This window comes from Camelus bactrianus, chromosome 13, assembly GCF_048773025.1.
Source record: "Camelus bactrianus isolate YW-2024 breed Bactrian camel chromosome 13, ASM4877302v1, whole genome shotgun sequence".
Taxonomy (NCBI): domain Eukaryota; kingdom Metazoa; phylum Chordata; class Mammalia; order Artiodactyla; family Camelidae; genus Camelus; species Camelus bactrianus.
In genome coordinates, this window is record NC_133551.1 from 29,419,172 (window position 1) to 29,441,041 (window position 21,870).

General features: G+C 37.4%; 1 protein-coding gene across 1 annotated transcript in view; it reads right to left on the reverse strand.

The window, feature by feature from the left end:
* IL23R (interleukin 23 receptor) overlaps positions 1-21,870 on the reverse strand; it is a 60,711-nt gene that overhangs the window by 24,960 nt on the left and 13,881 nt on the right. Inside the window, exons 5-7 of the mRNA XM_010963436.3 lie at positions 14,383-14,543; positions 10,137-10,282; positions 5,101-5,257 (exon numbers count right to left, since the gene is read on the reverse strand). Of these exons, the coding sequence (XP_010961738.1) occupies positions 5,101-5,257; positions 10,137-10,282; positions 14,383-14,543 (464 nt within the window). The remainder of the gene's footprint in view (positions 1-5,100; positions 5,258-10,136; positions 10,283-14,382; positions 14,544-21,870) is intronic.

A 21,870-nucleotide genomic window follows, 5' to 3' on the forward strand; every position in this document is an offset into this window, starting at 1 on the left:
GCATAATCTTTGTTCTCTATGAGTGGATTGCAACTCTCAGAGAGATTGTGAAACTCAGTTATTTTTTACTGCAGAACCCTGGTGGTTTTTTTTTTTTTTCTTTTTTAGCCCCTAAAGTCCTGAAAAATTAATAGGAATCTTTAAGGAGTCAATGGAAATGCAACAACCAATAATATTTTGTGAGAGCAAAGTACAATGTGGTTTAGTATCTTGCTTATACTTGCATTCCTCTGGAGAATTGTCAAGAAAAAAATAATATGACTTCTCTGGGAAACTTTTCTACTGCAAGTTGTAATTCAAGCAAGCTGAGTCATTATGAAGTGTGACTGCCCTTCCCTCAGGCCTCCGACTTGTCATTAAAGGGATTATAGAGCCTGTCCCTTTTCTTCATTGCAAAGGGATCTGGGTTACAGTGCAGAACTGAAAAACACTCCTGCCTGGAAATCCTTTTCTCACACTTTTTACATGGGTCATAGTGAAATTAAGGAATTAATTTTCACATTTTCAGTGTTGGTTTTGTATGATGACAAATTATGTTTTCCCCTTCGGGGCTCTTTCCTTACTGCTTAAAGACCCCAGGAACTTTTGCAGAGACTGTCCAGATTGGTAGTCCAGAAGCTCCCACTTCAGCAGCCCTTGGAGGTTTTCAGATCCTCAGCTGAAACCTCACATCCAGAGGCAGGGCAGGGTCTAGGCAGAGTGGGTAACGGGACATGATGGTTTGCTGGTGTGTGTAACATGTTGTGCTTCTTGGGATCCTGGGCTGCCGAGGTGGGTTGGGGTGCTCAGTGCTTAGAGGAAGAAGAAGGAGAGAGGGAACAGATAGTACCAGAGAGAATGGCCTGAGATTCTCGTGCCCACCCTTTCCTGCCCCGCCAAAACCACTCTTACTAAGGCAATGTCTTGGGCACTCAGTTCTCCCCTTTCTGCCTACATTTCCTGCCCACACCCTACTTCATCCTTCATGACACTTCTCTCTCTTAAAGGGTGTGTCCAACCTCTAAAACAGCGGTTCGTAGACTTTATTGCAGAATTGTCACTTGGCTAGTGGCTCAATAATTTGCATTTTAAACTCAGTACCCAAGCATTTCTAATGCATATTGTCCATAGACCTCACTCTGAAAAGCACTGCTTTCTAGACATTTTACTGAACCAGGACCAGCTGGAAGAACACATTATGAATTACTCTGTGGTGGTCCTCACTTGGGCAAGGCCACCTTTTCCTCCTATACTTCATCATCATCTCAGACTGCCGTATCCTATTCCAAGGTTCCTGGCATCCTGTGGTTTCATTTTCCTTGCTTTAACCCAATCCTGCTTCCACATCTTATATTCATGCCAAAATAGGAACAGTTGATGGCATCTTATGGTTCCTTCTTTTCTCTTGTGTTTGCATTTCACAACAAACATTACACTAAAAATGAAGCTCTGTTGTCGTGGTTTTATTATTAGCTAATGTGTAGAGGAGAATCTGGTTAGGTGGCCCAGGGGAGGCTGACACAGGACCCCTGTAGGTCCCTTAGGAAGGAGACCAGCAGAGCTGCAGTGCAAGTGCTGGAATCCTACAGCCTGAGTCATGCCCTGGCTCTACCATGTACCAGCTCTATGACGTTCGGCAAACTGCTTAGCCTCCCTGAGCCTCGTCTTCGTCTGCACAATTGAATAATAGTTTTCTACGGCTGTAGTGATGAGCAAAGGACAGTTCACATGTGCAATGCTTATCACAGTGCCTAACACATAACAAGCATCCAGTAAATGTTAGCCATTATTGTTTATTATCCTGAAGTAACCCTGGATTCAGTCACTTAATTAGCCTCTTGCCATTATGCTACAATGGAGAAGTACGTCTCCAATTTAGAGAAACGTCGCCTGTGTGTTTGCTAAAGCCTGATATTATATTCTGAGATTGATTTTTTTTTTTCTTTTTCTTTTTCAGTACTGTAGCCTCCCCTTATCCATGGTTTCACTATCTTTGGTTTCAGTTATCCAAGTCAACTGTGGTCCAAAATTATTACATGGAAAATTCCAGAAATAAACAATTCATAAGTTTTCAATTACATGCAGTTCTAAGCAGTGTGATGAAGTCTTGTGCCATCCAGCTCCGTGACGCCCCAGATACGATCATCCCCAGGTCCCGCCTCTCAGTCACTTAGTAGCCTTCCTGGTTATCGGATCAACTTTCCTGATATCTCAGTGCTTGTGTTCAAGTGACCCTTATTTTACGTGATAATGACCCAAAGTACAAGCGTGGTGATGTTAACAATTCAGATATGTCAAAGAGCAGCCCTGAAGTTCTTCCTTTAAGTGAAAAGGTAAAAGTTCTCCTAAGAACGTTCCAAGTTCTTACTATGTTCATACTAAGGAAAGAAAGATGATCGTACGCTGAGGTTGCTATGTTGTGCAGTAAGAATGAATCTTCTATCCTTGAAATTGTGAAAAGGGAAAAAGAAATTCGTCCTAGCTCTGCTGTCATACCTCAGACTGCAAAAGTTACAGCCACGATGCATGGCCAGTACTTAGTTAAGGTGAAGAAGGCATTAGATTTATACAGTAAGATGTTTTGAAAGAGACTACATTCACATAACCTTTATTATAGTATATTGTTATAATTGTTCTATTTTATTACTAGTTATTGTTATTAATCTCTTGCTGTACCTAATTTAGATATTAGACTTTATCAGAAGTGTATGTATAGGAAAAAGCATAGTATATACAGGGTTCGGTACAATCCATGGTTTCAGACACCTGCTGGGGGTTTGGAACATATCCCCCACCAATAAGGGGGGACTGCTGTAAAAGGCTTTGTTTTCCATTAAAATCTAAATGCTCTCAGGAAAGAAAAGAGAATAAGTGATTGAACCCTTATCATAAATGAGTTTGTTTGGTTTCTTTGGGAGACCAGGTTTTTAAAAGCCAAGGAAAGGCACTACCCAGAGGGAAAGTGATACAGAAGACTGCTGGGAGCCTGCAGGACGAGCCATGCCTACTTCACTGTTTGTCCCACGGTGCCATCTGGGCATAATTCTGAAAACACATTGTTTCAGGATGAATCAATCTAGTGATACACGTACAAGAATTTTAGAGAACTGAATAGGAGATTCCTGCACAGAGGGAGCATTATTGCCTGGGCTCTGTTTCTTCATAAATAAACAAATCTTTAATTACTGGGAAAGTTTAGCCAAAAAAAAAAAAAAAACCCCAATTGTCAAACAAGTCAGTTAACTAAAATATTACAGAAACTATATCTTTTTATTTTTCCAATCATGAAACCATTCAAACTTCAGTTGTGAGGTTTGATTCTTACTGCTTTTATTTATATCTTTCTTTATAATGCTGTGTGCTTTTTATTACATTTTTTAATTGACTGTCTTTTCTAGAGTTAAGTGATCTTTGTCTCCTTTGCTCACTGAGGTTCTGCAGGTACCTAGCAAGTACCAGGTGCATGGTAGAGGCTAAGTGAATATTTCATGGGGGACAAATGAATGACTGTCTTTTCATGGATACCTTTTAAAAAAGCAACTGATATTAAATATTTACTGAAAAGCAATTTGGTGACTTGCATCAAGCATCTTAAAATGTGCTTAACTCTTGATCCATTAAGACCTAAAGACATAAGGAGAGTTTATATTCAAAGCTATTCAAAGAAGTTTATTGGTCATGGAAAAAATGCAATAACCTAGATATTGTTCAGAGAAATGATTAAATTATACTACATCCATAAACTGGAATGCTGTGCATCCATTAAACTCGACAAGGTAGACTAAGTAAGAAAATTCACTTCACTAGCAGTGAAGCTTCAGTTTCCTCATTTGTACAGTGACGCCAATTACACTATCAAATATGGCTGAAGTAAAGATCAAGCAAGCTTCTATGTAGTAGTACTTTGTAAATGGTAAGTGTTAGTTATCAATTTTAAGAATATTTCTAAGCAATTCTAGATTTCATTTTAAAACAACTGGATTATGAACTAAATTCTGACTGTTCTAAAATGGCCTCTTTTTAAAGTCCTAAGAATTTTAACAATATTGATTCAAGACAGAACACCTTAAGTTAAAAAAACTAACTTTAAAAGAAGAGAACTGATAACCAGTATTGCAAATGATCCCCTTAATAATGTGTTTCTAAGATCTTGGCATCAGGGGGCGCCAGAAGAACTTTTTAGCTAGTCTGTGGCTCTGGGCTCCTCCTATTTGGTGGCCATCAATATTTATAACCTAGGTCAAAGCGCTTTGAAAACATAAAACACAACTTCAAGATGTTGTATTATACTCCGGAGGATATTAACAATGCTGAATTTACAATTAAGTCCTTCAGTTTTGAAAAGAAAATTCTAAACCTAGTATATAAGCTACCTACAGTAAGGGGACATCTTCAGGATAATGGGGCCATTATGGAGTATTATGACAATGACAATAGATTCATTTTATTATTTACTTATAACTGAAGTCGATTTGGCTAAGATTTTATTGAATGACATGTGTAAGTGACTAGAAAATTAATAATATTAAGAGCAGGGAAATATCTAAAGATAAACAATAGCTCAGCTAGATTTTATAGAGAAGAGAAATAATTCCAGGTGTGAGTTTTTAACTCTCTGATTGCTTTGCATGTAGTAGGTAATCCCTCTTTATTAAATGATTTGATTTGTATCTCACTTAGGAGAATACATTTTACCAGAGTGACCTAAAGAGTTTAATGTAACTCTTAATAACGTTTTTCAAAACAAGGTCTAGTATGATTATGTTTTGCAATCACTCGGTGTTTGTGAGAAATGCTCACTCTTGCGCGCCTCCCCACCCCTGAAACCTTAGATTGTGGACTCAGGCCCTCTGGGAGCAGGGGCGCTGAACATCAGCTCTAAATGAGCACCCCCCAGGTGGTTTTTATTGGTTTGTATGCCCTGGTATGTTTAAGAACCATTATAAAAACTGCAGTCAGCCTTAACAAACTCAAAGCAGAATGACTATTTAAATGTTACCACGTGCCCTAGAATAGTTTTGTCAATTTTGATAGAAGTCAAGGAGAAAAAATAGGTACACTTAAACGAGAGACAGAGGTCAAAAGAAAGGCCTAAGAGATTAAATATTTAAGTACACTCACCTTTTTCAGGAGTTTTATGAAAAAAGGGTGAACTCCAGGGCTGCCAGTATGTTTTACCTGTTTCTTGACATCTCACTTGAAATATATACTTAGTATTTGGCTGCAGGTAGAATTCTGACTGTTGCACGTATGTAAAATTGGTGTCGAATTCTTTAACCTAAAATTGATGAATAACCATAATGAAATACTGTAAAGAAATGATGCAGTGTGCTTTTAAAACAAACAGTTATTCCATGTAGCAGGAATGTGTGGAGCACCTATTATGTTTCAGGAGTCTTCTAGACCCTGGGAAAACAAAGAGGAATGGAGTGTTTTGTATAAAAATGGTCATAAATAATCAAATATATGTTATTTAACCTTACAAGTGAAATACACATGCTTATTGTTTGACAACTCTCTCAGACTTTTAAATCTCAAGAAAGTCCAAAATGTAATTTAGTCTTAATTTTAGAACAGCTGATTTTAATAGAATTGGAGAAGAGGGCTTCTAATAGCAATTGTTTGAATCCAGTCCCTCTTCCTTCCCCCATCTTTCTTTCTCTTCTTCTGCAGTTGCATATTTAGATCAATAATTCTTCCTGCATGATGAACTAGTTTCACTTGCTAATGATAACTTTTAGAAAAAAATTACCTACAAACGGAGCTGTTAAATCGGTCCTTATTGCAGATTTATGCAGAGTCTACAAGGCCTAACATATGTGTCTGTGTGTATGTGTGAAAATAAAACAAAACATATAAGAACGTTGAACTGTGAAAATCCAATGGAAGATAAGCAAGAAAATAGCTGAGGAGTAAACTTAAAATATCATTTTTCTGGGGCACTGCAACCTGCTACAAAATATAATGAAAAACAAGCCCCAGACAAGCTGGTTCAGATGGAAGAGAGAAAACGGTATTTACACAGCACCTTAGTGTGTTGTAATAAGTGGAGCTGCTGAAAAACGTGAAGCACAGTTGAAAAGGAAACATAAACAGAGCCTAGAAATGCATTTACTCAGCAACTGGGAGAAAACAGTTACCATGAAAGAGACAGTTAAAACTATCAAGATTAAAACACACACACATGCACACACACAAACAAGGTATCAACTTCACTTAGAGATTGTTTTGTTAAACCCAATCTTAACATAAATCTTTAGAAGTTGCAATGCATTAAAAATATAAAAATCATGAAAATACCTGCTTTGAGATATCATGCTCCCTGAAATATATCACTTAAGAGTTTCCATAGCTACATCTCTACCCATGGCCCTTGAAATTTTTTGCCCTTGTAAGTATTACTGAAGGCCCCCAGAGTCTCCTAGGATCCAGGAGAGATTTCACCTAGTGCCAAAAGTTAGACTTCCAAATGCACTCTGTTTCATATTAGCTTCCCCTGGGGAGGAGTTGTTATTCTCCAGTGTCTCTTACTGTTATGTTTATAGATAAGTCCTCTAAGAGGAGAAATACCCTGAAGTACAGCCAGAATTCCAAAATAGAAGGAATAATTTTATGGAACTGTTAACAGTTGTTTCTACTAAGAGGCAATCCGAGTGACTGCTTAGGGCCTTGCAAGCTCAAGATGATGCTTCAAAATGACACTTTCAGAAGCTAAAATGGACATTGAGAGAGCTGGATCTAACCGAGTGCCAGTGCAGAGGGTATGATCTCAAGTGTCAGAAGTGCAACTTTATTTTTATAGCAGCAAATTTCTCTCTAGAGCCTCAATTCTGAAGGTAGGGGCCTGAAAACTTAATCTCCATCAGTTTGAGGTACCTCTTAGGGTTACAGCTGAGTTTCTGCGACCATCCTTGGGTGAAGGGGAGAATCTCAGCATATTCAGAGTTCTATATTCCTGACTTCTGACTCCCAGCCTGAGGCATGGCCCAGGGGGAGGGGCCTTGCTCAATAACCCACCAGTGTCTGAACTCTTCTGGTTCCTCACCCTTACCAGCCTCTCTCCCCCATCAGTTTCCCCCTCTGTCTGCCCAGATAATGTTTATCTGGTGTTTAATGGAGGAGGGAAGTCGGGAAGGGGTGGGGATACGTAGTCATGCCTAATCACAAGGTCTCCAAGGCTTCTGTCCTAGACCAGCCTTTACACTTTTGAAATGCGAAGGCTGAGGATTTGACCCTTTGCTATCTGCATACTGTCCTATTAGCCAGTCCAGCAAAAATGGATGCTTGGTTTTGTGCTGCCCATGAGCTGAGAAGGGTTTTTACATTTTTTAGATGGTTGAAAGAAAATAAAAAGAAGACTATTTCATGATGCATGGAAATGATATAAAATTCAAATTTCCATGTCAAAAATAAAATTTTACTGGAATGCAACAATGCCCATTCATTTACATATGGTCTATGGCTGCTTTCATGCTACAAATGCAGAGTTAAGTACTTGGGACAGAGACCGTATAACCTGCAAGGCCTAAATTTTTTACTATTTGGCTCTTGAATAAAACGTTTGCTAATGCCCTGGTCTTGCTTAATTTGAGATATTAGTTGTCATTAATCCATTTACTTGAATGTGCAGCAAATTTCTCTACCTTTCTATCACTGCTGTTGGCACCACTAAAGGCAAACAGTAATAAGACTAGTAGCTAATGTGTCAAAATATTATCTCTGTGAACTAGACATTATAAATATCAATGGAAATACAAAGATGATTTTGATTTTCAGGTGGGCATCTTTGGCTCTACCACACCTGCTACATGGTTCTCCAGGAGGTCAAGAGGAAGAGTAACAGTAACAGCCAGCATTTACTGAACATTAACCCTTATCCAGGCCCTGGGCTAGCATCTGACATAATTTGATCATCCCCACAACCATATGAGGTAGGTGCTTATCTTTTTTCCTCTTTTAGGTTATGATAATAATGAGGCTCAGAGAAGCCACAGAACTTGCCTAGAGATGCACAGCTAGAAAGTGGCAGAGCCAGGCTTTGAACTCTAGGGCTTGTGTGCTTAGCCGCAAGGCTTTGTGCATAGCTGCCTGCCACTTTGAAGTAAAGGACCTCCCTCCAGCAATTATCTGATGGAGGCAGAGCTGGGGTGGAAGGGCAAATCCGTAGTCCTTTGTGTCTGCTCATTCTTCTTGACTCTGACTTCCTGTCTCCCTGCAAGGGGCAAAGACAGCACTTTATGCATGACCCCGATGAAACTGACAGGGTAACACGTGAAAAACTAAGCTTCATCTGGCTATTACCGACTAGACTTGGGTCATCTCTGTGAGTAGTTACGTTTAGAGGAATCATGGTAAAAAGGAATAGAACACTGATTTTTGGATTGAAACTGGTTCCCTACTTTCCAAACATTTTGGGGTACCCAAAGTGATGTTGGGCCTGTGAGAGGCACTTAGTTACTAACAGTCTAAGTTTGGAGAACCCGGCTTAAGCTCTTTCAAGCCCTATGTCCTCATTTCTGTGATGGAGCTGACAATACCTATCGCAGAAGATTGTTATGAAAATTAAATGAGGTAAGAAATATTCTTTCAACTCCTTCATTTGCCTGCTTCTGACAGAGAGGTTTTGAAAAGGGAGCTCAAATTTACCTCTAAGTTACCAAGTCTCACAGTGGCACACGCAGCACCACCAGGGGGAGCAGAGAGCAAGCGTTTCAACCAGAAAACAGTTTCTGAAAATCTATGCCGCGATACTGATACTATAACAGCTTTCAATTTTCTAAACATTTATATAGCTTATTACTTCCTCCTACTTATGCCAAATAAAGGGATTTCATATTGTCAACATCAACCTATAACCATGACACTACCTAGGTGTCTTATTAGAGTAAAACTCATTAACTCAAAATCTAAGATGAGAATTTCATTTGGGTTGTCTTCAAATTTACCTAAATTCCACATGTGCAAAAGATTGGCTGTGAATTTTTAAGCATGCTTTAAGCATGGGGTTGCTGTGCACACAGATGTCACAATTATTTAATCAAGGAGTTCAACAGGATCTTCATTTGGTTATTGATCAAATGATGCAGAACATGGACTTGCATCTAAGCGTAACCTGTACAATTACAAGATCACATTTCTCATTTAAATGAAAAAGGGTAAATAAACAAGTTGGCATCAGGGATTTACTTTTAAAGAGCTATCTTTGGTGTATGTCATGAAATCTGTATAATTTTACCTTCATTTTCTTGACACTCTTTAAACACATTGCTCTACAGCAAAACTGATGTTCAGAATGATGAAAGCTTTGGAGTCACACTAATCACCAGAATAAATACAGATCATTTCACTTAACTCCCTGAAAACTGGTAAATTCATACATGATATATAACTCATCATTAAACAAAGCCAGAAACTCCCTTCCTTAATTATTTTGATGATGTGGTAGTTTATTGTACTTGAAAATAATAAAATGGCTTTTCTTCTCAAATACACCAAAATTGAAATTTTTTCTCCAATCAGACTAATAGTTCAAATTAGTGAGTTTTTTATTAAAATAGTCACAGGTGCTATCATGTGATGTGCTTTTATTAATGAACTTTGTACCTATGTCTCTCCTATGACATTTGGTAACTTACAGTTGATATTTAAGGATAGTTAGTTTGTCTAGACGTTCACTTTTTACCTTATGCTGATCTAAGGCTGAGGCTATACTAGTATTAAATCTTACATTTTCAGTTGCACAATTTTCATTTAAAAAGAGACACCCATAAATCTGAAGCTCTTTTTGAACAGTATTTCATTTCCCTGGATGCCTGTTAAATTTAAGTATAGAATACCCATGATCACTGATGTAAACTTCATCCTAGGAGACACTGAATTACAGGGAGCTAAACAGATGGATCTCTCTTAGTTGAACATTTGTCTATTTAGCAAAAAGCACTCTTTTGCTTTACTGTTTTGCTTTTATTTACTCTTTACTCTTTTCAGTAAACATCTCTCTATTTGGAAGTATATAGTAATCATTAAAACCAGGGTGGTTTGAAGATCACACAATCAGATAAAAACCTGTAAAATATATACATCTGCTGTGGTCACTGACTGTTGGCTGGCTTTTCTTTTACTCATATATGTGCTAAAGAATAGTGAAAGTTACTTACGTTCCAAGTGTGGTTTGTTGTAGACTTGTATCTCATTTCACAGGAAACCTTTTCAATTGATGTTTGACTATTCCAGTGAATTACAGTCTTGGGCACTGTAGTATTTATATCCTCAGCCCTGGAAATAATGGATGCAGAAGGTATCACTAGAAAACAAAAACAAAAACAAAGATCCAGCAGCTTAAAACTTTCCTAGGGAGAAATCCGTATTTTCTTATCAATATTTAGACATGTTAAAACCCAAAGTGCTAAAAAAAAGTCTCATGATCAAATTAACAGTTAATTAGATTTTTCTTGTCTGGTGTATTATGTAGGCGAAAATTGCTGTTGTTAAGTAAAATTCTGTTCCACCCATTCTTCATTTCTTTTAAGTGGAACTCTAACAGTCTTGTCTTTTCCCACCTCCCATTCCCTCATAATCCTAACTAATGAGATTAGTTATTAACTGATTAGCAAAAGTTGGCCTTATTAACAAAAGAGTGTACAAAAGAGGTAAAGAAGATGTGTCTTCTTACCTGCATCTCTTTAGGAAGAAATGATGCTTTGCATCCTAAATTTAGTTCAGAGAATCTTACTTGATTAGATGTTGAATTAAGCCCTTTCACAATAATATTTTTTATTCTCTTGTGTTATAGGGAAACTTATATGAATATTTATACCTATTGTTAATTTGTTTTGTTATCTATTAAAATAAATCTGTACTTGAAAGTATAATTTGAACAAAGAGTCCCACAAGACTCTAAGACTCCAAATTATTGCCATGTTCTGTGATTATAATTTTCAAAAAGAAACTGAAATTCTGCTTCGTTATCTTACTAGTTGTTTTGTTGTACTAGGAGTAATGGTGTAACTGGAATGTCTGTATTTCCAAACTGTGTAAATTCTTGTAAGTTTCTTCTGTCCAAACAGAATAAAATTATTGGCACTTCCCATTTCTCCTGTATGCATGGTAGAAAAATGAATACCTATGACTTTGTTGGATGTATTATTTAACAAAGAACTCAAGAACCTGTATGTGTGTTTTTAGGGACCATCCTTACAGCTTAATATTCTCTATGAATTAGTTTCCTTTTTGTTTATTCTAAGTTTATGTAGTATTCTTTGGGAAAATTATTGTTTATCATCAATAACTATAATTATCTAAAATTATATATGCACAGGTAAATGATTTAAAGAAATAAAAACTAAAGATTTGCTTTCTAGTAGCACTGTCTGAAAATAGATTCTTTGGGCTAAACCTAGCATAGGACGTAAGTGGTAGTAGCAGAATTCATCTAATTAAAGAGCTTACTTATCGCACTGAACTTTTATCATCTGAATTCTGTGGTTGCTAGTTTTGCATGCTTTTGCTAGTTTAAGCTTCTTATAATAAGAATCGGAATTCAGAGATTTCTAGATCAGGGAAGTGGATCTCCAGGGCTCTGAGACCATTTGGGACCATTTAAGCACTCCCAAGACTATAAATTGCCCACCCCCTCCTGTCTTTCACCTCTGAGTTTGGCCTGCCACAGGTAGAACAGCACAAGCATTCTGAGACCCTTTTGCAGAAAGAACTGTTCTGGGGAGGAAGCAAAAGTCTGCTTAGTCCTCTGAGAAATGCAGATCGAACAGTCAATCACATTTAAGATAGAGTCTCAGCACAGAGCAGATCAGTGCAATAGGGATCCAAGCCTTTAGGTTTGAATGAGCTTATATTTTTCAAATAAACATGCATTATATAATATGTACTTGCACATTCATTTGTTACCCAAGACTCAGATGTTGAATTTTTGCTCTCTTTGCTTAGGTTTCAAACATTCCAATCAGATCTTACGTTTTTAAAAATTGTCAGTTCCATCGTAGGTGCCATATCTTTAGTTTCTGCTTGTGTTGAAATAAAGAACCATATTACAGTTGTTTGGTATCTTTCCAACAACATGTATTTACTTATAATTATTCAGTGGGGAGAACTAATGTTCAACATAGCAGCCAGCATTTTCTGTATTGAATTTAATTTCTCTATAAGAAAAGTTTAAGCATTCCTCTCACATATCATTTTGGCACAGTGTTACTGCACTATTAACTCACCCCTTGCCTTTCAGCATACCTCCCTAACTTAATTACAGTCCAGATCTGTAGCTGTTATGTAGAAATTGCTCCCAGGAGAGTCCCCTGGCTTCAGTTTCATAGAACAGTTCATTTATCTGACTTGCAGTGTCTCATTCTTATGAATATAGCTCATTCATGAATAATCTGGGCACTTTGTTGGGTGGCACTGTCACTGTCAACTCGTGTTTTTCAATCTGAGTTTCTAAGAGTCCATTTTGGGATACTGGGAAGAAGGAGAGCAGGAGGAGAAGGAGGAGGAGGAGTCACTCAAAACAAGAGGCTCCCTGCTTCAGTGTGAAAAGCAGATTTGGAGGTGCTAGCCAGCCGAGATGTTCCCTTTTATGGGAGGTGGGGTGGTGGTTAATTATGGCAAGTTAGCAAGTCTGGGATGAAATCTGGCTCCCCTCCTTACAAGCTTTGTGCTTTGAGCAAATTATTTTATCTATTCCTTCATCTGTAAAATGGGCACAGGAGTACGATGTATGATTATGTCCAGAATTAAATGTGATTTGCATGTTACTTGCCTGGAACTCTGTAGGTGTTCCATAAATGGATGCAGTGCTACTAAGGTTGTAATAAGATCACAATGATAATAATAGCAGTAACACTGCTAATAACTCCTAAAAATGATGCTGGACATGGTAACCTTTAAACATCACTTACCCACTGAGGGGAACCTGTTATAAGAAAAGCGCATGTTAACAGCCATATCCTACCTCAAAATGTAAATTTACAAAAAAGTGTAGATCATGGTCCAGAGAATTATCACTTTGAGAATATACAATACAGTGGAGTTACTGTACATCACCATAGTCAAGAGTGTTTGTTTTCAAATGTAACATTCAGAGTGTAAGGACAGATCTTTAGACCAATCCTATTGAGATAGTTGTGTTCAGTTGAGAAGTTGAGATACTAGCTGTGCTAGAAGACCCCAGTAATCCCCAGTGGATACCCACGTTGTACCCGAAGAGAAGTGTCACATCCCCTAACTCATTAGCCATCAGGAAAGCTGTCGGACACATTGCAATGTACCTGTCAATAAAGACTAAGGGAGGAGTTGAGGATGCTGGAACTAGAGGCTTTTTAGCTCTCCAATCTCAACTTTCTTAATGTCACCTACCCTTCGCTTCCTCATGCATAAATTATAATATCTTCCACAAAATACAGTTGTTGTGAGGGTTAAATAAGATAATGTGTATAAAAGCAGTGAGCACTGAAGAAAGTGCACCATAAATGTTAGCTTACTGAAATCATCTTTGATAATAAACACAGGAATAATTGGCACTAGAATCTCCAGATAGAAGGTGAGTCACACATGGTGCTCTTTGGCTGAACTCTGACTTTAGGGCTGGTATGTAGTTGTAAAAGGCTCAAGGGCAGTTGCTTTTTACAGTTTATCTTAAGGAAAAAAACCAACTACTCTGCAAAAATTTAGTGAAAAGCTTGTCCTTGGCAGTATAGTTTATAATGGTGAAAATTTGAAAACAATAATAAGGGAATGATTAAAGATATTAATCAAAAATAATACTATAGGTTAAATTAATAGAAATGTTTATTATATATTGTAATTTTTTAAAAAGACAATTTCTAAAATACCCGAAGCAAAAAGTGTTAACTTTTGTTGAATCTGACTGGTGTCCATATGTAGATGTCTACATGATTCTCCACAGTTTTCTACTTTTTGGATAAAACTTTTCAAACAAACAAATAAAAAAACATACGTTCCAAAACAGTGTATACAGCACAATGCTTTAGTATGCTGTACTTCTCACAACACAACATTCATCACACTTTATTATAATCCTTGTTTCTTTCCATCTTCCTTGGTAGATTGCAAGATATTTAGGACAGCTAGTACCTTGTCTTATTCTCCCTGGCCCTTAGAACAATGCTTGAACATAATAAGAAGTTTTCAAAAAAATATTTGTGAAAAGACATACCCCCATGTAGAAATAAGATTGGAAGGATAGATAACACAGTGGTAGCCTTGACTTATCTTTGAGTTGTCTCCGGCAGTAGATTATGGGTAATTCTCATTTTCTTTATGATGGTCTTCCAGAACTTTAGGGGAACTCCTTTCAGATCTAAACTTCATTTGACTAGGTCAGCACATTAGTTGTTTATTTGTAAAGCCACTGTAGAATTTCTTATTCTTTACCTATATCATCCAGGTGAATTTGCAGTGGTTTCGACTTCTCCACGCCCAGTACATTTGCAACTTGGACCCAAACCAAATACTTCTTGCCACCTTGCAGTGAATCAGTGGAGATGTTAATATAACTTGAAGTGAGATATTGTTGTTCTTCTTCTGTCTCTAAACTTTAAAAATGAAAAGATTATGATCACTAGTTTTGTCTGGTTTGAATTAATTATTCCTTAAAATTTTTATACTACCTTTTTAGCTTGCTTTCAGAATGTAAACTTTTACTTAAAATGAATCAAAATCAGTTTCATTTTTAGAATTTTTAGGATGGAAAAAGATATTTCGGAATTTTTAAAAACATAGTCAAGACCATCCAGGGCCACAGTATGACTTTCATGGGCCCTAGGCACTTTTGCCTCCATAGACCCCTTCTTCCATTAAGATAAAAAAGTTTCTATGTGTGTAAGTGTGTTTAATATACGCATATACATTCATATAGATTGTTTTACAACTGTTGATACACAAGCAAAAATGTTAACATTACATATTAAGACATTTTCTTTGACCTAATGGTTTATTTTCTCCTGTGATTTTAAATGAAAGTAAACATTTCCGTAGACTCCTGAAAGTATGGCAGGCACTGTTTCTACTGGGCCTATTTGGGAAAGTCCACTCAGGAAGGGGCTTGAACTAAATGGGAAGGGGCATTGCATAGGGGTTCCATGCAAGGGCTCTGTAATAAGCTATGCTGACAATGCTAAAGAAGAACTCAAATGTGAAAATAAGAGAATGGCAACTCTGTGTAGTAAGTAGGGCATCTTTGAGTATGTTCCAGTTAGAGAAAACCACATACGTGTTCTTAAATGGTTTGTGGCTAATTCTCTTATCACACGTATTGAGACCACAAGTCAAAATGGAAATGTATTCTCAAACTGACATTAACTATAATTACTAGGTAATTTAAGTTTTCTTTTTAAGTCTACCCTCATATTAGCACCTCAACCACAGAGCACTATTTTAGATGAAGAATCAAATCATAATGACTGACTGTACTTTAGGACTGTTTTTGCATACATTACAAAGTTTTAAATTTTCTTACTTCTATTTTTTGTGTGCTAGTTAATACATAACAGATTCGGCTTGATTTATATTTTTCTGACATTTTCAGTGCACCTAGCCCTAGTTGTGGTTAACAGATTTTCATAAACACTGCTGATTTATGGTGATAATGATGAATGGTGTGTTTTGTTTATTTAATCACTCATTCAACAAATATTTATTTAACATCTACTATGTTCTAAGCACTACTTCAGACACTGAGGCTACAACAGTGAACAAAACAAGTGAAGTCCCAACTTTTGTGGAACATACATTCTGGTGGAAACAAATAAAAATAGATATGTCTTGTAGTGATAAATATTCAGAAAGAAAAAAAAAGGCAGGTAGGAAGTGCTAGGAGCAAGTTTGGGGGAATTTTTTTTTTTAAAGGGAAGTCCTGAGAATCTGAGAAGGTAACACTAGAGCAGTGAAGAATCAAGTCTTGTGGCTTTCTGGAAGAAGAGCATTCTAGGTAATGTGCAAAGGCCATGAGGCAGGACCTTGCCTGTCCTGTTCAAGAACAGTCAGGAGGTCAGTGAGGCTTGGTAGAGTGATAAAGATGGAAAGGGTTGAGATAAGAGAGTTCTGGAGGAGGGGGAAATTTAGAAGGCATTGTAAGGTCACTTAGAATCATTGAAGGACTCTGGCTTTGACAGCTGAGTGAAATGGGAAATTTTGAGCAGAAGAGTGACATGATCTGATGACCACGTGAGAAAAATTACTCTGGCTACTTGTGAATAATAGATTGTAGGAGGGGAAAGTTGGAGGCTAGAGCACCAGTTTACTGCCCCAGTTGAGAGGTTATGTGGCTTGGGCCAAGTAGTGAGAAGAGGTCAGCTTTTTAAAGGCAGACCAAATGGGTTTTGCTGATCAGTTGAATGGGGTTGGGAGAGGTACATGACAGAGAAGAATCCAGAAGGCCGCCAATGATTTTGACCTGAATAATGCAAAGGATGGAGTTGCCACTGACTGAGATAGGGAATGCAAGTCTGGGGAGAGGAAACTGGGTATTTGGTTTTGAAAATGTTAGCTTGAAGATACCTTTCAGACAGGTAAGAGGAAATGTTGGGTAAGATGTTAAATATTTGGTGGCTACGGTTCAGGAGAGATATCTGGACTGGAGATATAAATTAGGGAGTTTTACACCATGAACTTGGATGAGATCTTTTAGATAATGAGTATAGGCAGAGATAATAAGAGATCCTAGGATAGAGATCTGGGTCACTATTACTTTACTGGAATAAAGAGCAATTGGCAAGAGAGACTGAAAAAAAGCATTCAGGGAAGTATAAGGAGAACCAGAAGGGAGTGGTGTCCTGGAAGCCAAAAGAAGGAAGTAAAAAGCTAAGTTAAATGCTCTCAGTAGTAAATCCTCCTGATAAGGAAGATAGTGACTGAGTATAAACTGTTTGGATCTGGCAGTGGGGATGTAATTAGTGACACTGATAAGAGCTGGAGGTGGAGGGCAAAAACTTGACTAAACTAGATTAAAGAGGGGATGAAAAGAGAGGAGGTAGAGGCAGAAAGTACAGACTGTTTTGAGGAGTTTTCCGTAAGAGGAAGAGAGAAACAGTTTAGTGGAAGGGAGGGACCAAGGGAAGGTTGTATATTCAAGATGGCAAGTTCTACAGCACTTCGAAAGCTGATGGGGAGACCCAGTAAAGACAGAAGAGGCGATGATGCAGAAGAAAGAGAAGAAAATTGTTGCAGCAGTGTCCTCCAATAGGGCGGATGGGGTGAGATCTCGCACACAGGTGGAGAGCTGGCCTCGGGGCACGGGTGGTTCATCCACAGGAGTAGAAGGAAGACCAAGTGTGGGGGTACGGATGTCAACAGGTCAGCAGATGAGGGAGGTGGTGGTATTTCTCATTACTCCTGTTTTCTCAGTGAAATAGGAAGCCCATCATCAGCAAAGAGTGAGGAGAGGGAGAAGGTGTTGGGCACCAGAGATGAGAGAAAAAGTAATGAAGTCGTTACCTGGCTAGTAAGGGAGTGACTTGGCCAGTGAAATGTAGTAGGGCCACTGGGTGGCCATCTGGTCCCAGCTGAGGTGAGCGGTCACGAGTATGAAGTAGTACCAGTCAGTAAGTTTGTGTTTGTCCCCGGTCGCAATTAGCTGTCCGAGCACAGGTACAGAATTGGTGTGAGGAGACGCATTTTAGAGCATGAACTGATTATTAAGTCCTAAAAAAGTTACTGAAACATAACATCACAGCCTTAAAAACACTTGGAATTATATCTAAGAACTCTCTCTGGTTATTAGGAACATGCATATGGAGAAGAAGATGTGGCAAAAACAAGCAGGCCTTGTGAACTGGCAGAGGAGGCAACAGATTTTAGAATCTAAAATGTTATCTCACTAAATTAAAAGATCCTATAGTACCTGAAAATTCTGTCACTGGTTTCAGTCTAAGAAGTTATGGGCTGGTCGTGTACAGAGATGATGTCTATTACAAAAAAGTTTCTAGAGTTTAACATAGTTCTGAGAAGACATGAAATACTGAATAAATATTAGCTAAATCGACTTGAGTGGAATAGAATGAAGGGCCGTCATGCACTTATTTTCTTGCAGCCAGTATTTGTTGAGCAGAAGGCACCATGCCAGACATTGCAGGAGTTTCCAAAATAAAGAAACAGCATATTTATAGGAAGGTGTTTTGGGTAATGGGATAACAGTAAGTAGATATTTATTAGCAGAGGTTCATTTTTTTTTTCTATTGCCACCCATTATTGGTACATAGCAAAATACAAAGGAGTTGCGGAGGGTATGTGAATGGCCATGCAGCTCTGCTGGTGGGGTGACCACAGAGGTACTGGGGAGAAATAAAGCTCTGGAAAATAAAGAAATAAAGGCGCAATTCCTCTACAACTTCCACCCGACACCAGATTGGAGGCCCTGATGGCCCTTACGCTGCATAGAGGAGATGCCACCTTTCTGCCAAGATTGAAACGAGTGGGTGGGCTGAGGTGAAATGCCTTTCTGTGTATGTGATTTTACTGGCAAACAGAGCTACATGAGTTGGAAGTGAAACTTTGCAAATGCTAATTTCTACCTATCTGCCTAAGTGGAAAATACCCTAACAGCCCAGCATCTAGAAGAGCCTCTTTTAAATCTGACACTGCCTCCACTGCAGAATTCATTATGTTGCCTTTTTCCTGGGGAGAAAGGCCTTTTTCACTGTTAGTTAGAAAAATGGGTGTCTCTTCTCTAATTTTTTCAACTCATGCGTGTGTGTTTAGTTAATTGTAGGACAAACAGATGTTTATTTTCTTTTCCAGTTTGTCTGTGCTTACAGAAGCTCATTCTTTGAATTTGCTAGAGGAGAACATTTGTTTTTATGCTAACCCTCCACATCTTTTATGTCTTCTTTAAAATATGATAAAATTACATTAATCTGGACTCAGTTAATTAAGAATTTGGGCTAGGTTTGCTTGAGTTTAGCTATAATTTAGTCTTGGTTTTAGGAAAGACAATAAAAATCTTTTAAAATATATAGGACCTTATGTTATTATTATTTGACTAGACTGTGAAAGGAGGATGCAGGCAATGTCTATTTCTAGTTATCAGAATACTCACTCAATTAATGTTTATTGAGCACTTATTATGTGCCAGGCCCCATTCCAGGGTCAAGCAATATATGGCTGAACAAAACAAACAAAAATTCTTGCCCACATTGAATATACATTTCTAGTTTGAATAAATGAGTGACTTTACTATTGACATGTGTACAACAGCTAGAAAATTAATCTTATTAGAGCACATTTAACATTCCTTCTAACTAGTCATCAGTCCAAAATTATTGCTACTTGAAAATTATGTAAATAAAATTATTGTTTATAATATCCTGCAAATGATCATTTCTAATGGCTTTACATTAATCTCTCCCAAATCAATCAGGTTTTGATTTTAGAACAAGTCAAACAGGCCTAGGGAATCATCCTTGTGTTTCACCATAATACTCTAATACTCTAACATTACCTTTTTATCAGTTTCTAAGTATTTCCTATTTGTGGGCCATTTCCTAAAATTTGCTTTCTTTTATGTTTTATAACACTTGATCTGGTATTACTTATCCTCATTGCACAGGAAGCTGAGGCTTAGCAAAGCTAAATAAATTTTCCAAGATCACCTGGCTAGCAACTGTGGCAGATACTGTTAGATGGCAGTACTGAACTCCATCCACAATGCCCTTCTCCCAGGTTCCCATCCAGATAGAGTAGACGTGTAACTCAGTTCTGGCCAATGAGATGCAAGTGGAAGTCCATGGGAGAATGTCCTTTTCCCTTCACCACTTTCCTGCCTGAAAACTGGATGAGAGGCCTGGATGTGCAGCATCTGAGAATTAAGGCCAATACACTAAAGACTGCGGAGGAGAAAGGTGGAAAGAGGTTAGGTCCTTGAGGGTATCATTGAATTAACATGCTAGCTCTAGATTGCCTACCACTATGGGCCTGATATAAATAAAGCCTTGTCTGTTTAAGTCACAGCACTTGGGTTTTCATATATTTGTACCATAAAAGATACCCTGCTGTTAAGTCTCAGAACTGAAAATCAAACATAAAACTCTAAACCCCCTGCTCTTTCCAATGGATATCTCTGAAAGTTTCTCTTTAATAAATCTATTCTTAAGACTTTCAAAGTGCCTTTTTGAGTACTGAAAAGAACCTCAGTACTCATAGCTACTGCAAGTATTCCTCACTTGATAAAGTATATGTGTCCCTCAAAAACCACATGTAAATAATTTAGACATATGGAATTTTAATGCATTAAGGTATTTTAAAAGAAATATATAATAATTTTTTAAATATTAGGAGAACATTTTTATGATACTAAGTAGGAATTTAGAGGGTGGTTGACAAGTGTTTATCTAACAAATATATTTTCTTAAATTATGGTATGCCTGTTCCAAATTTACAGCACAATTTTATTGTCAGAAACCTAAGAAGGCACATTGTCAGGATTTAAGAGAATTAACCCATACCCATTAGCATGGCAATAACCAACAAAATAATAACAAATGTTGGCAAGAATGTGGAGAAGTTGGTGCCGTCATACATTCCTGGTGGGAATGTCATGGTGTAGCTGCTTTAGAAAACAGTATGGCAGCTTAAAAATGGGCACAAGACTAATAGACATTTCTCCAGAGAAGATGGACAGATATCCAACAAGCACATGAAAAAAATGCAACATCACTAATCACCAGAGAAATGCAAATCAAAGCAACAATGAGATACCATCTTACACCTGTCAGAATGCCTATCATCAAAAAGTCTACAAATAACTAATGTTGGCGAGGTTATGGAGAAAGGGAAACCCTAGTGCACTGTTGGTGGGACTATAAGTTGGTGCAGCCACTATGGATAACAGTATGGAGATTCCTCAAAAAAACTAAAAACAGAACTACCATATGATCTAGCAATTCCACTGCTCGGTATACATCTGAAGAAAATGAAAATACTAATTTGAAAAGATACATGCACCCCAGTGTTCATAGCAGCATTATTTACAATAGTCAAGATATGGAAGCAACCTAAGTGTATGTCAACAGATGAATGGATAAGGAAGATGGAATACTACTCAGCCATAAAAAGATGGAATTATGCATTTGCAACAACATGAATGGACCTAAAGAGTGTTATGCTTAGTGAAATAAGTCAAAGACAAATACTCTATTATCACTTATATGTGAAATCTAAAAAAATAAAACAAACATATATATATAACAAAACAGAAACAAACTCATAGATGTAGAAAACTAACTAGTGATTGCTAGTGGGGAGAGGCAATGGGGCACAAGATAGGGGTATGGGACTAAGAGACATTTTGTATAAAATAAATGAGAAACAAAAATATATTGTATAAAATAAATGAGAAACAAAAATATATTGTACACTACAGGAAAATAGAGCCATTATCCTGTAATAACTTTAAATGGAGTATGACCTATAAAAATATTGAATCACTGTGTTGTACACCTGAAACTATTACAGTGTTGTAAATCAGCTATACATCAAAAAAAAAAAAAAGTATGGCAGTTCCTCAAAGGTTTAAACTGAGTTGCCATATGACCCAGCATATTTATTCCTAAGTAAATTCTCAAGACAAATGAAAACATATATCTATACAAAGTCTTGTATATGAATGTTAGTAGAGGATTATTTATAGTAGCCAAAAAAGTGGAAATAACCCAAATGTCCATCAACTAATGAATGGATAAATTAAATGTAATATAGCCATATGAATGGAACATTATTCAGCCATAAAAAGGAATGAAGTACTGATACATGCTACACCGTGGATGAACCTTGAAAACTTTATGCTAAGTGAAAGAAGCTAGTCATGAAAGACCATGAATTGAATTATTTCTTTAATACAAAACATCCAGAGTAGGCAAGTCCACAGAG